We start from the raw sequence: 22443 nt of genomic DNA on the forward strand, positions 1-22443 counted from the left end.
CTTGCTTTTCATTCTTGGTGAGAAACTGTAATAAAGTGATTAGGAAAATGAGCTTTGAAGCCAGACAAAGGAAGTTTGCATCCTGTCTTTCGTACTCACTAGCATCTTTCTGTTCCCCAATTTCCTCATTTATAAAATACAGAAAATAATAATAATAGTTTTAATAACAGTCACAGGTTAGTAATGAAAATTAGATGAGTTCATGTTTTAAATGCTTAGGAGACTGCCTAATATATAGTAAATTTATATAATTTTTTTAAAGAAAAGAAAAAAAATTTTTTTTTTTGAGACAGAGTCTCACTCTGGCACCCAAGCTGGAGTGCATTGGTGGGATCTCGGCTCACTGTAACCTCTGCCGCCCAGGTTCAAGCGATTCTACTGCCTAGCCTGCTGAATAGCTGGGATTGTAGGCACCTGCCACCACACCCAGCTATTTTTTGTATTTTTAGTAGAGATGGGGTTCCACCATCTTGGCCAGGTTGGTCTTAAACTCCTGATTTCGTGATCCACCCGCCTCGGCCTCCCAAAGTTCTAGGATTACAGGTATGAGCCACCACTCCTAGCCTAGAAATAACTTTTATGACCACATTTGGCTTCCATCGTCTTTCCAAAGTGATCATTCTTTCTAATGTCTTTATTTATCTTGTATCACTTTACATAGCACTATTTTATGTCCTTTTTGTGCCAGAAGTCAGTTATGCTTTTTGTAGAAGACATGAGTCATAAGCTGTGACCATTGATATTTGGAAAATTAAAGTCAAACAATAGGTTCATTCCCCACTCCCATATATTCTACAGCAGTTGTCTAGTGCTGTTATTCCAAGCTACTTATTTCTCAGTAAATATAAGACATGATTACAAAATATTGTATTTAATGAAGTACAGTGGTAGTCAAGATATTGTCTAAATGCATAATTAGAATGGCATCTTAGTAGAATAATTTTTTTTACAAGCCAGGCAGTTGCTATTCAATGTCATAGAAAAGCATGAAAAAGTCCCAATAAGTCGACCCCAGTTTTATTTTGTTTCAGTTTGTTTACAGAACATCATTCAATTTTAGACTTGCTAACTCATTATAATTGCCATGAATCAGGGGAAGGGAAGGTGAAGGGTGAATTTATTGTGGAAGGGGAAACGATCAAATCATCATAAAATGCCACATTACAAAAAAATAAGAATTCCATGCTAACTTGCTTATACATATGGCAGGTGCAAAGCTGATCAACTGCCATTTTTTTGAGTACCTCTCTATTTCCTCTAAGTATTGCACAGCTGCTAGCATATTTGCTGCAGTGAATGTTTTTGATCCCATTGGCCCCTAGAAATTGAAAATATGTTCAGGGTGATTTGATTTATCTTCTGAAGTTGATTAAAACTAACATTAATTTTTGAAAACCTAATTTAGGACTTCATTATATTTACTCCAGTTATGTATCAAAATATTTTTAAAGATGCTAACAAAAATGATCATTATCCTAATAAGGAAATAGACATTCTCATTTGATTTTCTTTACTCAAAGAATAAATTGACCTATGATTTCACAATTCCCACAATAATTAGTTGAATACTTGGCTTTTCAGCTAGGATCCACTGTTTTATGGGACACCACTGCAGCATTTGCCAACTAAAAAAAAAAAAAAGAAAAAAGAAAAAACCCACCAGGCGTGGTGGCTCACGCCTGTAATCCCAGCACTTTACAAGGCTGAGTCAGGCAGGCAGATCAGCTGAGGTCAGGAGTTCGAGACCAGCCTGGCCAATGTGGTAAAACATTGTCTCTACTAACAATACAAAAATTAGCCGGGCATGGTGGGGTCACCTGTAATCCCAGCTACTTGGGAGGCTAAGGCAGGAGAATTGCTTGAACCTTGGAGGCAGAGGTTACAGTGAGCCGAGGCAGTGGCCTTGCACTCCAACTTGGGCAATAAGAGCAAAACTCTGTCTCAAAAAAATAAAATTAAATTAAAGTTTTTCAAAAAGTCACTATCTGTATCGTGAATGTTAATTAATTGGCATCTAGATTGTTGAATGTGGCATTATCAAAGTATTTAAAGATTTCAATGGAGGAATAGAAATGATTTAACTTCTAAATTGCACTCTACTTCCACTAGTTTCTATTTTCAGAATATTGCTTTTAAAATTCCCCAAATTAAGTAATGAATATCTTGTTAAGAATAAGATATTTCATAAGAAACCATAAAAGTTGATTCATGAAATAAGTATTTTTTTTTTAAGCTTTTCAGGGGCAAGCACAATGTTCCTTAAAAACAAGATTGAAAAGCCCTTATCCGTACATACTTTGCCTGTAATAATACCATATACACAATGTAACCCATCAGTCTATGGTCTATCTTAAATTGCAATTGAAGCCTCAGGCAGTCAAGGCTGTCAGATAACTTTAAAAAGATCTTCAAGAAAAAAGTACCCCTTTTATAAGAAATAATTGTGTCAATAACAAGATTTTATCTTTGTTAACAGACAAAAGAATTGGTGATTGGTAAATCAGTAGAGTTAATTATATGGCACTCCATTTACCGAAATGCAGTCAGAAATAACTACTTGCTTAGATAAAAGGTCATTCATTTATGCCTGGGTGCAGTAGCTCATGCCTGTAATCCCAGCACTTTGGGAGACCGAGGCGGGTGGATCACCTGAGGTCAGGAGTTTGAGCCCAAGCCCAGCCTGACCAACATGAAATACTGTCTCCACTAAAAATCCAATAATTAGCTGGGCATGGTGGCAGGCACCTATAATCCCAGTTACTTGGGAGGCTGAGGCAGGGAAATCGCTTGAACCCAGGAGACGGAGGTTGCAGTGAGCCGAGATCGTTCCATTGCACTCTAGCCTGGGCGACAAGAGCGAAAGTCAGTCTCAGAAAAAGAAAAAAAGAAAAAATCATTGATTTAGCATCTTCTTATTCATCGAGGAAAAGTGTTATATTACAATGTCTAATTCCATCTGACTTCTATTTATCCCATTGATACTTGATGTCGTACTGGTAGGTTAAATTTTATAATCTTAAGGTGCGTATTTGAAATTGTGTGCTTTTCTTCAACACTTCTATTCTGAAGACCACTGCAATGGTTTCTTAATCAAACATTCAATAAACGTGTAGTATAATTCTGAGATGCCTCCTGGATACAGGTGTAGGTGGGATTATTATGTTATGTTTGCCTTGTATTCTACATTCTCACCAATTTTCTTGAGACTGAATCAGCAGGGCATGACTTGAAAGTCATAGTAAAACCACCTTTGCAAAAATTATAATTAAGAAAATTATTACAGTGAAAGAGATTGGACCTAACTGACCCCATTTTGCTTCTAACTGCCAAGCTGTCCGTGTTCATTCCTGGGCATAGCATAGGCTGAACTGTCGGAGGAACTTAGTTTATGGTTTAACTTTGATACAAAGACCATAATAGTCTGATATGGTTTGACTCTGTGTCCCTACCTAACTCTCACTTTGAATTGTAATAATCCCCATGTGGCAAGGGTGGGACCAGGTGGAAATAATTGAATCATGGGGGCAGTTCACCCTATGCTGTTCTCATGAGATCTGATGGTTTTATAAGGGGATTCCTCCTTCGCTCAGCACTCACTTTGTCTCCTGCCACCAGGTGGCTTCCACCATGATTATAAATTTCCTGAGGCCCCCCTCTCAGCCATGGAGAACTGTGAGTCAATTAAAACCCTTTGCTTTATAAATTACCCAGTCTCCAGTATTTCTTCATAGCAGCATGAGAACAGGCTAATACCGTAAATTCGTACTGAGGTAGGGGGGTGCTGATATAAGAATACCCTAAAATGTGGAAACGATTTTGGAACCAAGTAACAGGCAGAGTTTGGAACAGTTTCAACAGTTCAGATGAAGACAGAAAAATGTGGGAAAGTTTGGAACTTACTAGAGAATTGTTGAATGACTTTGACCAAATTGCTGATAGTGACATCGACAATGAAGTACAGGCTGAGGTAGTCTCAGATGGAGATGAGGAACTTATTGGGAACTGGAGAAAAGGTCACTCTTGCTATGTTTTAGCAAAAAGAATGGTGGCATTTTGCCCCTGCCTTAGAGATCTATGGAACTTTGAACTTGAGAGAGATGATTTATGGTGTCTGGCGGAATAAATTTCTAAGTGGCAAAGAGTTCAAAAGGAAGCAGAGCATAAAATTTTGGAAAATTTAAGCCTGACGATGTGATAGAAAAGAAAAACTCATTTTCCAGGAGAAATTCTAGCCTGTTGCAGAAATTTGCATAAGTAATGAGGAGCCAAATGTTAATCACCAAGACAATGGGGGAAATGTCTCCAGGACATGTTAGAGACCTTCCTGGCAGCCCCTGCCATCACAGGACCAAGATCTAAGAGGGAAAAATGATTTTATGGGCTGGGTCAAGGTCCTTCTTGCTCTGTGCAGCCTCAGGGCATGGTGACCTGTGTCCCAGGTGCTTCAGTTCCAGTCATGGCTAAAAGGGCCCAACATATAGCACAGGTCATTGCTTCAGAGGGTGAAAGTCCCAAGCCTTGGTGGCTTACATGTGGAGTTGGGGCTGCAGGTGCACAGAAGTCAAGAATTGGGATTTGGGAACCTCCACCTAGATTTCCGAGTATGTATGGACACACCTGGTTGTCCAGGCAGAAGTTTGCTGCAGGGGCAAAGCCCTCATAGAGAACTTCTGCTAAGGCAGTACAGAAGGGAAATGTGGAACTGGAGCCCCCACACAGAGTCCCTACTTGGGCACTGCTTAGTGGAGCTGTGAGAAGAAGGCCACCATCCTCCAGACCCCAGAATGGTAGATCTTCCAACAGCCTGTACTGTGCACCTAAAAAAGCCACATACACTCAGGGCCAGCTTCTGAAAGCAGATAGGAGGTAGGCTGTACCCTGCAAAGACACAGGGGCAGAGCTGCCCAAGATTGTGGGAGCCCAACTCTTGCATCAGCGTGACCTGGGTGTGAGATGTAGATTCAAAGGAGATCTTTGTGGAAATTTAAGATGTAAAACTGCCCTATTGGATTTTGGACTTGCATGGGGCCTGAAACACCTTTGTTTTGGCCAATTTCTCCCATTTGGCATGGGTGTATTTACCTAATGCCTGTACCTCCATTGTATCTAGGAAGTAACTAACTTGCTTTTGGTTTTACAAGCTCATAGGAGAAAGGGACTTGCCTTGTCTCAGATGAGACTTTGGACTTGGACTTTTGGGTTAATGCTGAAATGAGTTAAGACTTTGGGAGACTGTTGGAAAGGCATGATTGTGTCTTGAAATGTGAGGAAATGAGATTTGGGAGAGACCAGCAGTGGAATGATGTGGTTTGGTTCTGTGTTCCCACCCATATCTCACTTTGATTTGTAATAATTCCCATGTGTCCAGGGTGGGACCAGGTGGAGATAATTGAATCATGGGGGCAGTTCCCCTCATGCTGTTCTCATGACAATGAGTTCTCACAAGATCTGATGGTTTTATAAGGGGTTTCCTCTTTTGCTTGGCACTCAGTGTCTCTTCTGCAGCCCTGTGAAGTGGTGATTTCTGCAGTGATTGTAAATTTCCTGAGGCCTCTCCAGTCATGCATAACTGTGAGTCAATTAAACTTCCTTTCTTTATAAATTACCCAGACTCAGGTATTTCTTGCTAAAAGTGTAAGAACATACTAATACATAGCCCTTTCCCAAAACCAACTTCTTTCTTGTCTGGGGTCTAAACTGCCTTTGCAGGACTAACATATTAGCCACAAGATTAGGAATTATGGTATACGAGTCATGCAGCTGGAGGCTGCAAGATTCTGAACCCCCCAAATTGCTCCTGGGGATAACATCTCTATTGTAAACCCTAAGATCAGTGCTTAAGGTATTTTCAAGACCCTGCACTTGATGGATCAACTGGTACCACCCACATAGGTAAACTGACTCAACAAAAGAAGACAGCTTCAGCATTCCCTTGATTTCATCTCTGAGCCAACCAATTAGTACTCTCCACTTTATGACCACCTACCCACCAAATTATCCTTAAAAACCTCCATCCTGTCCTGAGTTTTTGAGTAATAATAAAACTCTAGTTTCCTGTACAGCTGACTCTGTGTGAATTAAACTCTTTCTCTATTGTAATTCTCCTGTCTTGATAAATTGGCTCTGTCTAGGCAGCAGGAAACGAGAACCCATTGGGAGGTTACGATAGTTTCAAACTTGGTGAAACTTCACTAATTCAGGCTGGAATAACTTAAAACTTGTGACAATTTGGACAGAATCCTGGGTTGGGATTTACTTTTATAATATTAATCATATCTCCTCACAGTGCATAAATTAATTCTGAAACTCTTTGTAAAGAGCATAAATTAACTCCGTGAAATATTGTAGGATGTTATAATTACAGAACACATGACTTCCATGAATTTCAGATGCACACATAAATTAATAAATAATTAACATGATCCTCCTTCCATTCCATTTGGGTTATATATCTAATAGTCTAGATTCATATTTATGTATTTACATTATTTGAATTTCTTTATCCTATAAAAAATAAAAGACATTTGAAAATAACTAGGTAGAAGGCAATTTATGGATATTAATTTGATACCAGAGGAGTCAGATTTAGGACTTTATTAACAACAGTATAACAACCAGTCGTAGAATACCAAATAACATATAGATGTCTGGACATTGGCCTTCTAACCCCATTTTTTTAAGTCCTTTTAAAATCTATACTAGGAAAACAAATTAGAATTGAATTTTTGGTCACATTTTTTAGCTGTCCCGACCAAAATAAGTAAAAGTGGTTGCTTTACAAATACACTTTATGACTTGATTTTTAAAAACAAATTCAGACTGGTTGTGTTAGAGTAGGTAGCTATACAGACATGAGCAGGGCAGAAGATGCTCCTCCCCCAAGAATGTCAGGTGACCATCAGGTGATGGTCAGGCTGTCATTAAACTGTCTCTTTAAAATAATAATCAGTCGCAGCAGAGGCAAGGAAAGGGAGACTCCCAAAAGATAGAAAACACCTGAAGCTGGTGATCAGCAGCTTCCCAATAAGATCTCAGGAGTTGGGTGAGTGGGCTCAAACATGTACGGTAAGAGGCAAAATGGCAGAGTTTAACTGGTATATGACCTTCCTCTAGGAATACTCAACTGGTAAGGGAAAAATGCCTCAAATGAGCATGCGCACAACTTCAGTAAACACACTGCAAATGTGGCTCCTCCCAAGTGCTGACAGGCCACTGCAGGTGGATAGCCCATCCCAACAAAAAATCAAGGAAGAAGACACACAAACCTTGGATCCATGCCAATGTATAAAAACCTCAAGTCAAGGGTCGAACAGGGTACTTGGATTTCTCAAATTGCCCACTTGGCCCTCTACCAAGTGCACTTTGCTTCCTTTCATTACTGCTCTGAAACTTTTTAATATACTGTCACTCTTGCTCTAAAACTTGCATTGGTCTCTCACTCATCCTTATATTCCTTGGTTGAATTCTTCCCTCCAAGGGAAGAGTTTGCTGCAGACCTACCATATTTACTGCTGCTAATATTATCCCCCAAACAAACTTGTTTCAATGAAGTTTTACTAAAGCTTGCCTAATTAACATAAAAAGCAAATTATGCTATATTGTGCTAAAACTTAAATTTAAGTCATATTATAAAACAGCAGTTTTACTTTTTTTCAATCCATGATTACAAAACTACACTTAAACATCAGCAGAATAAACATTTAGAAGATGCTTTTAGAGAAATACTTTTACCTGATCCAACAAGTTAATTTCACTGTTATTATCAAATCACACTAAAAAGATATATATTTACTGTCATATTTTCAACAGTAAATTTTGAGTCCAGCACAAAATCACCTGAGGAAATGTAAGGGCACACACATTGTGTACACTACTTAAGAGTATTGCTCATACCTTTATAAAAATCATTTAAAAGGAAGAGGGAGGAAAAATCATAGGGCTTTTTTCATACCTGTGGTTGGGGATGAATCCAGACCTCCACAGTAGTAGTCTCTTTCATGGGGGTGCAAGATCGCACGATCTCCTTCATTGGCTTTAGAAGGGAAGAAAATAGAAGTATTTTAAGTTGTTTGTTAAAAGTAAAATACACAGTACATTTCATATTAACATTGCCTACAGGTAGCTAAAATAGTGCCTGGGTAAATTATCTCTTTTTAGAAATCATAGTTTATTTATGTAACAAATGGTTATTGAGGGTTAACCATATGCCACACATAGCTCTAGGTACTAGAGTTAAAAAAGAGAAAAAAAAGAAAATAAATTTATTTTCTCATGGAGTTTACATGGAGTTCTATTATGTGTTCTATTAAACATATGAATGAAATTGTGGAGGACAATTTAAATGATACCAGTAACCCCGGTGCTTTGGGAGGTCAAGGTGGGAGGATCACTTGAGCCCAGCATTTTGGAGGCTGCAGTGAGCTATGATTCTGCCACTGCACTCTAACCTGGGCAGCAGAGCAAGACCTTGTCTCAATAAAATAAAATAAAATAAAGATAAAAAATTAAATATTTAAATGGCTGATATTTAAGCTGTAGAAAATTTCTGTCCAATGCTTTTGCAACCTAATGGCTTCAAGGGCTATATTTGTGAATATGCTCTTGTTGCAAATTAAAATCAATCTTGTGTGTGCCACCACAACACAAATTTGCTATTTGCCATACAAAGATATGTAATAGATGTGATAAATGCCAAGGGATTTAATAGATGTGATAAGTGCCAAGTGCATTGAGGACGCAGATCCTCTGCAAATTATCATCGTCTTTTCAGGAATTAACAGATTTTACCAAAGATGTTCAGTTGTTACTTATGTAAGGACGCAATACCAAGTTGGAAGTGATTGAAGAATTATCCTATATCTTGGCTATTGTGATTAGTGCTACAATAAACATAAAAGTGCAGGTATCTTTTGGATATATCAATTTTCTTTTCTTTTTCATTTTTTTTGGATATATACCCAGCAGTATGATTGCTGGATCATATGATAGATCTATTTTCAGTTTTTCCAGGAACATCCTTACTGTTTTCCATAGTGGATGTATTTACATTCCCATCACTAATGTGTCAGCATTCCCCTTTCTCCACATCCTCTCCATTATCTGTGTGTTTTTGTTTGTTTGTTTGTTTTGTTTTTGTCTTTTTGTAATAGCCCTTTTACCTGGAATGAGATGCTAGTTCATTGTAGTTTTTATTTGCATTTCCCTGAAGATTAGTGATGTTGACAACTTTGGGGATAAATACCCAGAATATATAAGGAACTCAAACAATTCAACAGAAAAAATTGATTTAAAAATGGGCAAAAGATATGAACAGACATTTCATAAAAGAAGACATGCAAATGGCCAAAAGGTACATTTAACTTTAAAAAAAAAAAATCAAGTTTATTTGGGTTGCATTCCACATGCACATTTTAAGCATCTAATTTAAACATTCTCTGTCAACTGTGGGCAGTTCAATGTCTGCTAGGCTGCCCTCTGTCTAATATATAATGCTGTATTCATATGTCCATTAATTAAGCAGGGATGCGGTTTTATGTGGTTAAAAGTATAAGTCTATGTGGATGTATCTTGCACATTTAAATTTGGCAACTAAACATGTCTACTGTATAACATGCTTCAGTATTCAAACATTAGAAAAAATTATTTTGCTTTGTTTTGTACAAAAATAAGAACTTAAAATAATCCCCCCACCCCTGCCAATATTCTATCACTCCCCGCCCCCTCCAAAATCCCATAGTTATAAGACTAAAAACCAGGAAATCATCTAATAGAATAGCCCCAGTATACAGAACGACTGAGACCTAACTGTAATGCAAGTGAGAGAAATGACACTTGCAGGAAAACTTAGTGATTAACTACATTTATCCTTGACTGTTTTAAGAAAATGAACTATGGTTCATCAGTGACACCTGAGAAATAAAATGCAGATCTGCATTTCTCTTTCCTTACATGTACCACATACTGAACCAAACGATCTTTCCTTTTATGGAATTAGATGTCAAACTTTCAAGAAAAGAATAAAATGCTTTATAAGAATCACAGTCTTTGTAGATTTAAGCCACATTTTAATTCAGTTCATATTAAGATAGTGCTCAGTGCCAAAAAGTGAGAAGTGTGTTTTAGCAATGATCTTAACGAGTCTTGAGAAATGTCACTGGCATTATTGCTAATAATAAAAAATAATAACTTCTAAGAGAAGGAAGGATAGATATTGGATCTTATTATTATTCCTAAGTTAGAGATTACTTGGTAATGGCTTAGACATTGGAAGGGAAGTTGACTTTGTTTAAAATTGCATTAACGCTTCCAGCACAAATACATTGTTTCACTGGTGATGCTGTGTAAAGAAATAGACATATGTGAGAGAAAACGGATAGGTTTATATTATTTCCCACCTTTTAGAATCTAGAAATTCTATAGATTAAAAATTACCGGTAATTTTCTTGAATTATTTTATTTATGGAGGAGGTAGGGAGAGGCTGGATCGTAAGAAGCACTGATTAAGAGTAAATGCTCAAAATTCTATTAATTCCATCTTTTTTGTCAAAAAGTAAGAAAATTTTAAGGCAAATTCCAATTCACAGAAGTGAGAATTATTTCTCAAAATATACACAATAATAAAGTTTTTCAATAAATGGAAAATATATTTGCAGCTTCCAAAGGAATCAGTCTTTCATGAAAATAATACGATGCAGGTAACCTAAAAGAAAAAAATTCATTTCCCAAAATACATCTGCTTTGCAAAAATAGGCTTATGAAGCAAGATAATTTGATTGAACTTTCTAAATCTGGCCGGTTCTTCTTGCTGTTCTTAAATGTTTTCCTGACAGTGTCTCACAGCATCTGAGCTTTAGTAACTTCATGCATCAACTGCTTTCCTTAACTTGACTAATTGCAAATCTTCTGGGAGAGGTAAACTCAGACTGGTTCTGTGGTTTTGTGATTTTTTTTTTTTTTTTTTTTTTTTTTTTTGAGTCTCACTCTGTTACTTGCGCTGAAATGCAGTGGTGCAATCTTGGCTCACTGCAGCCTCAACCTCCCAGGATCAAGGGATCTTCCCACCTCAGCCTCCTGAGTAGCTGAGACTACAGGCGCATGTCACCATGTCTGGCTAATTTTTGTATATATATATATTTTTTGTAGAGACAGTGTTTCATCATGTTGCCCCGGCTGATCTCAAACTCCTGAGCTCAAATGATCTGTTTGCCATGGCCTTTGAAAGTGCTGGGATTACAAGTGTGAGCCATCTCACTCGGCCCCTGGTTTTGTGATTGTTTTCAGGACAAATGTGGAACGCTTCCTTTCTTCTGGCAATTAGAAATTGTATTGTAACTCAAACCTAATGGTAAGAAAATCATTCTTACAATAAGATCATGCTATTTCTGAATACAGTCTCACCATTATTGTTTCAAAATCTAGCAAAAAAAGAATCCAGAGGCGCATTGGTGCATTCAGCAATTACATTTCTTTCTCAAATGCAGTAGGTTTTCCACTAGAAATGTAAGTATGCTATCATTTTCTGGGTAATCAAACCCACCATGGAAATCTCAGGATTTACAAATATTTTACATTATAAATTGTCACAGTCATCACTTTATTTTAGCTACCAAACACTACAAGTGGGTATAACTGATCCATTATTGTTATCTTATTGCCATATGGTTGAAATACTGATAGATTAGGGCTAAAAAGGTCTCCTCAAATATGCATATGAGATAATTTTTGGAGAGTCCTATGCAACATCTAGCAGGATGATATATGCCTAAAGACATGTAAGTATGTGGGTGATGCTTCTAGTGATTACATTTATAAAACCTTTCCTTCATTCTCATTTCCATATAAGAAAGCATAACCCTTACTGTGGAAATAACATTAATCAAAACTATGGCAACGCTTACAAACATAAAGTGTAACTTGATACTTATTTTTCCCAGGACATATATAGATGAATGATTTTCATTAAAAGCTTTGACACAATATCAACTTTTAATTTTTATAATGTTATAGGACATGTTTTCTAATTGCTGTGAGTATAATCCAGAGGTTTCCTGAAATAGGAGAAACTCTCAGTTAATTACTACTCTCTTTAATGTTTCTTTTCTCCTGACATGCCTTCCTGCCTTATATTTGTTAGAGGTTTTGAGATGTATTTTATATGCAATATTTAAGGAAGAAAAGATAGATATTTAAAAGAGACTAAAATCTACTCAACAATATGGTGCAACACTGGAAAGGATAGAGCCTTTGGAATCTACATCTGGCTCTACAGTCTACTAGTTTTATGAAGTTTGTCAAGTTATTTAATATGATTCTCAGTTTCATCATCTGTGAAATGAGTATAATAACATGAGCCTCATAACATACTTCCATGATACTGAGTTACTATAATAAAGTGCTTGGCATTTTATAATTATCCTCTTGGTTTGCACCATTATGATTTTATCTTCTCTAACGACATGAAGCAGAAGCCATTCACCATGTGATTCATTCTTTCTCTCTCTCTATCATTCTCTATCCACCTCTCTCTCCCCTTGTCTCTTTTCTAAGTGAAGCTATCACTTTAATACAAGAGAAAGGCCCTGAGCAACCCTGCCAGTGATGGAGAATGCTGGCCTTACAATCTTCTATTCTCATTCAGAAGTGACCCTCAGTTCTCATCAGTAAGGTACTATGAAGCAACTGAAATTTGTTGAAACAATTAATTCCAGTTACTTAGAGGTTTTTTTTTTATTTTTTTCATATATCTGAAAAATAAAAATTTACCACTGCTACAATAATATGATGAGTGAGGGTGCTGGGAACAGGTAAGGCAGACATTAACTATTCTTTACTTATTCCAATTGTTACATAATCTCTAGTTGGAAGAAGCTTCTTTTGATTGGAGATAAATTCTTCTTACTCGGGTAAATATAAGTTTTTGTGAATTTAGTTGAAACTTCGAATTCAAAAGTTGGTTTTTAAAACTGGAGATTTCTCAAAAACTTAAATTTTGAGAACTGGTATGAATCATATTTATTAATGCTTATAGTAAGGATAACTATAGATTTTAAGTCAAATTGACAATTGAAAGTATGAAATAAATTGGCTACTTAAAAGTTATAGAATGTATCTATATTTGCTTAAAAATCAATGAAATGTCTTTTAGGTGGAGACAAGGAGAAAGGTTGTATTAAATAGGTTTAGACTTGGAGTTTGATATTTAGTGTTCGGTCAAAATTTTCAGGTATTGAGAATTCTCTTTCCTAGAAGGACTCTGTAGATGACATGCTTGAAGAAATATAACAACTACAAGCTTTCTTATAAGTTACGCAGAGTAAAGCGTTCCCATATAAACTCACAGACTGAATTTTTACTGTGTTTTTTAGAGATGAGGCAAGACTAGAAAATACATAATTTAATAATGTTTCCTCTCCATGGGGAAATTGGTATACATTTAGCAGAACTAAAGGGACATGTAAAGCTATATTTATGAACAGTATGGCATAGACAAGACATTGTGAATCTGGAACACCTTATGTTCTATGATTAATTCTCCTTTATTCCTTGTGTGTTTTTTGTTTTGTCTTGAGTTTTGTGTACATATTGGTGTCAAGAGACATGGATTTCTAAATGCAAAGTACAGTTTGATAGCTATGGATGGAATGTTTAGAAATGACTTAACGCCGGGTTAATATAAACCAAAATTTATTTTCAGATTTCATTTTTTTCTAGGATAGCTGCCATCATCATAGCTACAATGATGAGATCTTGAGTAAAATAGCGTTGAGTTATTTCATAGGCATGTTCAATATTTTCCAGACTAATCTGAGTCCCTCTGAAGTGGTTTGTCAGCACAAGGTAATGAGGATCCTCCTTCTGGATGTAGTTAGACCCAAGAGAAATGTGGGAAAAATGAGATGAATAATTTGGGAAAAATATATTCATTTATCCATAAGGATTCCAAGGGTTCTGCCAAAAGCAAACAGCTATCTAGAAATTGTCGTCAAGAGCAACAAATCACCAGGTGGAAAAATCAACAAGCTTGGAGCATTTAATTAGATCTTTTATCTTAATCATCAAGTCAAGTGTGTGTTCCTATGTGTGTTTAGGGAAGGGGGAATGTTATAGAAGGGGGATGAATTAACACTTAGAAAGCTCAGAGCTTTAACAAAACCCGACATGAGATTTGCCAGATGGTTTGGTACCGGATTGTAAAACTTGAAACTAATCTTCATTTAAGAGTTTTAATGGTTGTATCGCTCTTATAAAGCCTCTTGCTCTTCTGCTAGGGTGATTCTGCAAAATTATAGATCAGGCTTTAAAGAACAGTTTCTATGAACAGAGTCACCTTAAATCTCAGCTAAACTGAGCAAGAAGATTACATGTTATTATGATGTAGCACAGCAGGATTTCCCCCCAGCAAACATAATGACGTGAAAAAGGGATAAGAGGTCATCCAGAGAAGCACGGAAGAACAATGCTTTTCACACAGATTATCTGGACAGGTTGAAATATTGACAGTGCAAAATCTCTTAACGTTTCTGTGCAGAGCTCGGATCCTGACAAGCCTCCAGATCTAGACAGCAAGACCCAGTGATCGTATATCTCTATGAGATGGCCTGCCCTAGGGCACCTTGGAGAGATTCTAGCTGTTCCAGACATTACTTGAAAAAAAAAAATAAAGTATAATATTTATTTCTCAGATGAGAAATATCAATATCAATTTTATTTCAAGGAGAAGACATTTTCCTACTTTTTATAATTTAAGTTTACTAAACTTTAAAAATGTATACTCTTGTTAGCATGTGAAAGAACAAAAACAGCACAGAACTATAATTCTGTGTATATTTTCATATTTCAATATCGCTGCTGAACAATAATTAAGATAGGTGCCATAAAAATGAAGCTGTATTGAATTTATGGGCTTCAAATATTCAATGGAACAATTATGAATTATGAGTAGACAAGTTCAATCCATCAGCTTACTTAACATTAGATAATTTGAACTTTCGTATTTTAAATATCAAAATGTATCAGAAAATATCAGTAAATTATGTTTAATCCCTAAAAGAATAATTTATGTTTGCTTAATCAATGGATTATTTCTTATTTTTATCTCTCTGAGAATGGCTCAATATTACTCCTCAGTGTAGACACAGTTATTTCAAACTAATGATCCTCAATTATCTTCTTAAGAACTGGACCCAAATAAAGACAAAACACAATACTATAAGCTTCATTTAGTCCTTATTTTCAAAGTAATTACTGTCACTGCTGTGACCATAAGTTCCTAAAAATATACTATTTAAGTAGTACCTGGGCTAGCCTCTTGAATGTTGTCCAATTTTTTAAAGGTGGCTATGAATGCATTAAACATTTTTCTAAATGTATGATTCAGATATAGCAGTTATGCTTTTTCCAATATTTTATAAATTGTCAGAGCAAGATTAAGGGAAGGGAAAACCATTCCATCAAAATAGTTTTTTCCAGTAAGAATTTGAAAAGCTCAAAAGGCTGAAATCAACTGATTATTCAGCAGCTTACTGTAGAGTGATTTTTATATAAATATTTATTTTAAAATTTTTCTAAGAGGTGTGAGAGTAGAAATAATTCATGGGTTTATCACACACTTAAAAGTGTATCTTTCACTTGGAAATATTTCACGCATAAATCTCTTTCATGGGAAAATATACAGTAATTTATTCTGTTATAGCAATATATAATTTAAAATATAAAAGTATTATTTTGAAATTGGAAAGAAATATAGAGGAATTGTTTGGCTAAATTTATGCTCAAAATACTAAATTTTGTTGTAATTAGTCAAAAATTATAATGTTCTTGTTATTAATGGAGACAAATATACTATAGGTGAAGTTAAACTCCTAAAGAGTTAGCTAGCCCCTACAAAGAAAAGCACAATATAGTAAAGATAGTTTAGGTTATTGGCATAATTCTTGTCTCAACCAAAATACAAAAGCTATACATAATTTACTGTATGTAAAGTGGATGCCATCATGAAAAGAATCTGATGTGTATCAATAATACTGACATTATTCACCACTACCATCCCCCACATATGGTTAAAATTGATTAATCTTTCAGATTTGCTAGAACACAAACACATAAAATAATGTCTTTCTCACTACCTTCAATATGTAATTTTGCTTGCTAAATAACTATGTCTTTCTAATAACTGTGTCAAATTAAAAAAAAATTCCCTTCAATTACACACAGAAAGCTGAATTGATAATTCCTAAACATTAAACAAGTCTGCCTATAACTATAAATGAATTATAATTTTATAACCTGGGGGCCAGGCATGGTGGCTCACACCTGTAATCCTAGCACTTTGGGAAGCTGAGGTGGGTGGATCATAAGGTCAAGAGATCAAGACCATCCTAGCCAACACGGTGAAACCCCTTCTCTACTAAAAACATACAAAAAAATTAGATGGGCGTGTTGGCGCACACCTGTAGTCCCAGTTACTCGGGAGGCTGAGGCAGGAGAATCACTTGAACCTGGGAGGCGGAGGTTGCAGTGAGCCGAGATCACACCACTGCACTCCAGCCTGGTGACAGAGCGAGGTTCCATCTCAAAAATAAATAAATAAATAATTTTAAAAATAAAAAAAAAAAAGAGAATGAAATCATGAACTTACAGTTTTGTCTTTTATGCTTTCCAGTGATGCGCAAAAGGTTTGTCAGAGAGTTAGCCGCTATTACAAGTTAATTTGCTTTTTAAAAAGTCAATTACAATTCACAAACTAAAGAATTATAAACCTTTTTGTTTCCTAATATTAGAACATTAAGCTCAAGTGTGGGGCAAGGAGACAGAATGGTTCTCCTTCATTAAAAAAATTATGACTCATATCAAGATCCATATCGTAAGCCATAAAAAGGCACTTCTTCCTAACCTTGAGTATCTGATGAAGAAACGTTAACATTTCAGAAAATTTAGGTATTCACTTCAATCAAGATTCTAGGTAGAAAAAAGTCTCACTAGATTTCTTGTCCATGAGAAATCTGTTCTGGGAGGTTGCTGTCCTGTATGCCTTCTGAGTTCTTCGAAGATGCTATTTGTGCTTAATTATTTGGCAACATAAGCATGGCCATATAGAGGCACTAAATGTTATCATGAGAACTTGGCTTTGTAAGTGTAAACTCAAGAGTAAAGAATTAAAAGCATTCTATGGAGATACACTAAGCTCTTAACTAAAATAAGTTTTCAGTTTTCAACGCAAAAAGAACTTCACTAATTCATTATTTTTAAAATATTCATTAGCATTGCCCGCCAAACCTAAATAACTGCAATTCCTAGGTTGATGGCAATAACCCAATAATGAATGGAGTTAAGATGTATTCCATAATTAAAAAGTATGCTAGTCTAAGACATTGGTAAATTTAGTTTCTTTTTGTATGAACCTGCAGAATATGCATTATGATTATATTAAAACCCCTTATATAATAATGACATTTCTGATTTCTCAAGAGATCCTTCTACGAATCTCAGGTGATAAGCCAAGAAAATATTTTAACCTAAATTGGTCTACAATCTACTTCAATTATCTGAGAACTTGAATGAAGAACAAAGGAACAAACAGAGAACAAATTGAAATAGGTAAAGGTAGTAAACAAATATAATTAGGAAAAGAAATAAGTCAGTTGTCTGAAATATGACTGGAAATAAATCTAGATTAAAAAGACGATATGAAATATAACTGCACTTTAACCTTGAGCAATTATCTATTGAATTTAGAAGCATAGTTAGGGAAAGGGACAATATTCCAGTATCAATGAAAACAACAAAATAGAATCCATGTTAGCTTAATTAGAGCAAATTTATCTTGACCAAAACAAAATGAATAACAAGCAAGTATGAAAATGGAATTTTAAAATTAGCATTAACTTATACAAACATAGAAAATTAACACTGGTTATTTTTGTATTAGGGCATTGGGAAAGAGTTGTATATTATTACATTATAATCAAAGATAACAAAATCGTCAGTGAAACAGCAACAATGATCAGCTCCTCTTTATACTAGATTCTCTAAACTTGAAAAACTGTATGAAAAGCTCTTCAGTTTATTTCATGTCAGATTTTACAGTAAGTAATCTCTAAAGACTAGTTAAAATGGGGGGAAATGAAAAACTGAATTATCTATACTTCTGAGAGAAATTTCATTAATCAGTAAGTTGTGATTATTCTATATTATTATTTCCCATCAAATGTACCAAAAAAAATTTATTTATTTATTTATTTATTTATTTATTTATTTATTTAGTAGACTCATTGAAATTTTGTTTTAAAAGAAACAAAACATTTTCCCATTATATACCTGCATAGGAAGAATATTGAGACTGATGAGAAAGATAAGAATGTTGAAATTGTTTTGAAGTAAGAACCTCCAGAATATGCATTATGATTACATTAAAGCACTGCCTGGAGTGAAGTGACTACAGAAATAAAATTTGTAGAAAAAGTTTTAAGCTACTATTTTTTAAACTGTTTATTTCACATAGTAAACAGACACATAAACCAATGGAACAGAATAGAGAACCCAGAAATAAGACTGCACACGCACAACCATCTGCTCTTTGACAAACCTGACAAAAGCAAGCAATGGAGAAAGAATTCCTATTTAATAAATGGTGCTGGGAGAAGTGGCTAGCCATATGCAGAAAAGTGAAACTAGACTCCTCTTCCTTACATCTAATATAAAAATTAACACAAGATGGATTAAAGACTTATACGTAAAACCCAAAACTATAAAAAGTCCTAGAAGAAAATCTAGGCAACACCATTCAGGACATAAGGACAGGCAAAGATTTCACGATGAAAACGTCAAAAGCAACTGCAAAAAAAGCAAAAATTGACAAATGGGATCTAATTAAACTAAAGAGCTTCTGCAAAGCAAAAGAAACTATCATCAGAATGAACAAACAACCTACAGAATGGGAGAACATTTTTGCAATCTATCTATCTGGCAAAGGTCTGATATCCAGAGTTTATAAGGAACTTAAGGAAATAATCAAGACAAAAACAAACAACCCCATTAAGAATTGGGCAAAGGACATGAACAGACACTTCTCAAAAGAAGACATTCTTGTGGCCAGCAAACATAGGCAGAAAAGCTCAACATCGCTGATCACTAGAGAAATGCAAAGCAAAACCACAATGAGATACCATTTCATGCCAGTTACAATGGTGATTATTAAAAAATCTAGAAAACATAGATGCTGGTGAGTTTGCACAGAAAAGGGAATGATTTTACACTGTTGGTAGGAGTGTAAATTAGTTCAACTATTGTGGAAGACAGTGTGGCAATTCCTCAAAATTTTAGAACCAGAAATACCATTTGATCCAGCAATCCCATTACTGGGTATATACCCAAAAGAATATATACCATCCTATGTTAAAGATACATGCACATGTATTTTCATTGCAGCACTGTTCACAATAGCAAAGACATGAAATCAACCCAAATGTCCATCAGTGATAGACGGCATAAAGAAAATGTGGTATGGTACATACATGCCATGGAACACTATGCAGCCATAAAAAGGAACAAGATCATGTCCTTTGCAAGGACATGGATCAAGCTGCAAGCCGTTATCCTCAGCAAACTTATGCAGGGACAGAAAACCACACACCACACGTTCTCACTTATAAATGGAAGCTGAACAATGAAAACACATGGACACATGGAGGGGAACAACACACCCTGGGGCCTGTCATGGGGGTGGGGGAGGGAGAGCATCAGGAAGAACAGCTAATAGATGCTGGGCTTAATATTTAGGTGATGGGTTGATCTGTGCAGCAAACCACCATGGCACATGTTTACCTATGTAAGAAACCTGCACATCCTCCACATGTACCCCAGAACTTAAAATAAAAGTTGAAAAAATATATATATTAATTTATATTAATATATAGACTGCCCCCATGTTTTAGAATTTCAGTCATGTCACTAGATTAAAGTTTGCTTACATCTATGGCTTTATGCTTATCAAATTTGACTATACTAAATTATATTCCAAGTATATACAATCATGGTAAAAGTCACATAAATCTGTGATTTGTACTGAAGACACATATTATCACAAAGGAAGGTTTTCAATTTTCTCCCTTGTACGGTCATAAAATCAATCCCTTTGGAATCATCTTTGAGATCACTTTCACGTATAAACTTAATAAATGTTGATGTCTTTGTACGTTGTCTGAAAGAGTAGAGATTTGCAAAGATGCTTCACTTTATTTTTAAGACTTTTAATATTCTCAGAATTCTTTTGTGTTTCATCTCATCTACCCTGTCTTATGGTCAAATATGAGGAATGAATTAAATAAAGGGAGAAAATTGGAAGATGATGCCCTCCTCCTATGCAATATGCTCTACTTTCTTTCAATAATGTTGTTTTCTTCTAATCACAACAAAAACTGCTTGAATGGCTGCCCAAAATTCTCTTCATTATAGTACCCCATTTGGACTTGTTCTCCCTTAGCAGATCTTCAAGATAAGTTTTCTTTTCCTACAATTACTTCAAATACATAGTAGGCTTTATTTTCTAAAGATGTTCTTTAGTAAATAACAGTATAATTGGATTAATGTATCCTCAGTGTCAATGCCTTATTATGCTAATTCCTCCTCAGCTGAATTTGCACTTGTGAAGACCTAATACATTAGCCTAATGGAATAAATGAATAACGAGAAATGTAGAGGCTGGAACAGATCAATGAGAAAAGAGTTTAGAAAGAAGAAAGAATTATGCAGAAGAAACTGGGAGAAGAGCTCCCCACAGTCTTGCCTTATCACTTCCCCAATTACTCCATTCATGGTACCTAAGTCACAGCTTTTTTGATCTCTGCCACATAGGTTCTAGGAATTCCTGTTCTCCTCAATGGGTAGAGATGAAGATGAGCCTCATCCTTGAAAGGAGGTAAAATCATCTCAGTCAGATGTTTGGGCTCCTAGGCTTCTCAAGTACTTTATGTAATCAGTTCTCATATATAAGTTTCACCCTCCCTAGGCAGTTCATTGAAGTCCTAATCTTTGGTTTCCTATTTTTACTGAGTATAAAACTCACTACAGAAGATTTTCAGGTCTGTGATGACACAAAGAACAAATACCATCATGTTTACATTCAGGATTAGCCAAGGTTTAGAGCAAATAAAAGTCACTTGAACCTTTATCCCAGGGTAGAAATAATCTAATTATAGTATTTAATAAAGACTTGGTAATGCTCTAAATCAAATTTTCAGAAAATTTTGCATTTCTTTCTTTGTTAAACGAAAATCTGAACTTTCAGACTAGTTTGCAGCATCTGTTATTTCAGCAGTGTTGACAGAATTATAAACAACAGAAAAACGTAATAATTTTCTCATATTAAGATCTATATATTACCTTGGGAATTATTTCTGTTTTTGACACAGATTCCTGTCCCTACGTTAAATTCATTCCATTTAAAATTCAACCCTCTGTGACAGGCAGAATAATAACCCCCCTCAAAAACTGTCCACATCCTAACTATTGATTTTGTGAATATATTAAATTATCCAAAAAAGGACTCTGTAGATGTGACTAAATTAAGAATCTTGAGGTGGCAAGAGAATTCTGAGTTATCTGGGAAATTGCAATGTAATCACAAGGGTCCTTGTAAGGAAAGAGGAAGGAATGAAAGTCAGAGAAGGTATGAGAGGAGGTCAGATTGATGTGGCCTTGAGCCCAGGACTGCGGGTAGCCTCTAAAATCTGAAAAAGGCAAGAAAACAGATTCACCTCTAGAGCCTACAAAATGAATGTAGCCCTGTCAACACCTTAATTTTTAGCCTCATTAGGCTGATTTTGGATGTCTGACTCCAGAACTGTAAAATAGTGATTTTTTGTTGTTTTAAGCAACTAGGTTTGCTGCATATGTTACAGCAGCAGCAATAGGAAGCTAATACACTTACTAAAAGCTAAATTGAATTCAAGCCACTGATATTTTGAAATACATAAGTAAATAGGTTAGACACAAAATGCTTTGTATTTAACACTTTAGTTGACACATAATTTATGGGGAACAGTGTGATATATTGATACAAACCACATATAATGTTCAAATCAGGGTAATTAGTATACTCATGACCTTCAATATTTATTATTTCTTTGTGTTGGGAACATTCAAAACTCTCTCTTTTAGCTCTTTAAAAATATACAGTAAATTATTGTTAACTGTAGTCACCCTACAGTGCTATGAAAGCTAGAACTTATTCCTCCTATCTATCTGTAATTTTGTGTCTGTTAACCAACCTCTGGCTATATTCGCCTTCAACATTACCAGCTTCCAGAAACAACTATTCTTTTTGTTTGTTTGTTTGAGATGGAGTTTTGCTCTTGTTGCCCAGGCTGGAGTGCAATGGCACAATCTCAGCTCACCGCAACCTCTGCCTCCTGGGTTCAAGCCATTCTCCTGCCTCAGCCTCCTGAG

At 35.5% G+C, this 22443-nt stretch overlaps 1 protein-coding gene across 3 annotated transcripts in view; it reads right to left on the reverse strand.

Moving 5' to 3' along the window:
* The window catches only part of PCDH11X (protocadherin 11 X-linked), a 790323-nt gene that overhangs the window by 381574 nt on the left and 386306 nt on the right, over positions 1 to 22443 (reverse strand). For all 3 annotated transcript variants that reach the window (XM_073013537.1, XM_073013535.1, XM_073013536.1), the window contains exon 4: positions 7952 to 8032. In XM_073013537.1, coding sequence (XP_072869638.1) covers positions 7952 to 8032 — 81 coding nt within the window. The remainder of the gene's footprint in view (positions 1 to 7951; positions 8033 to 22443) is intronic.

Source organism: Chlorocebus sabaeus, chromosome X, assembly GCF_047675955.1.
Source record: "Chlorocebus sabaeus isolate Y175 chromosome X, mChlSab1.0.hap1, whole genome shotgun sequence".
NCBI lineage: Eukaryota > Metazoa > Chordata > Mammalia > Primates > Cercopithecidae > Chlorocebus > Chlorocebus sabaeus.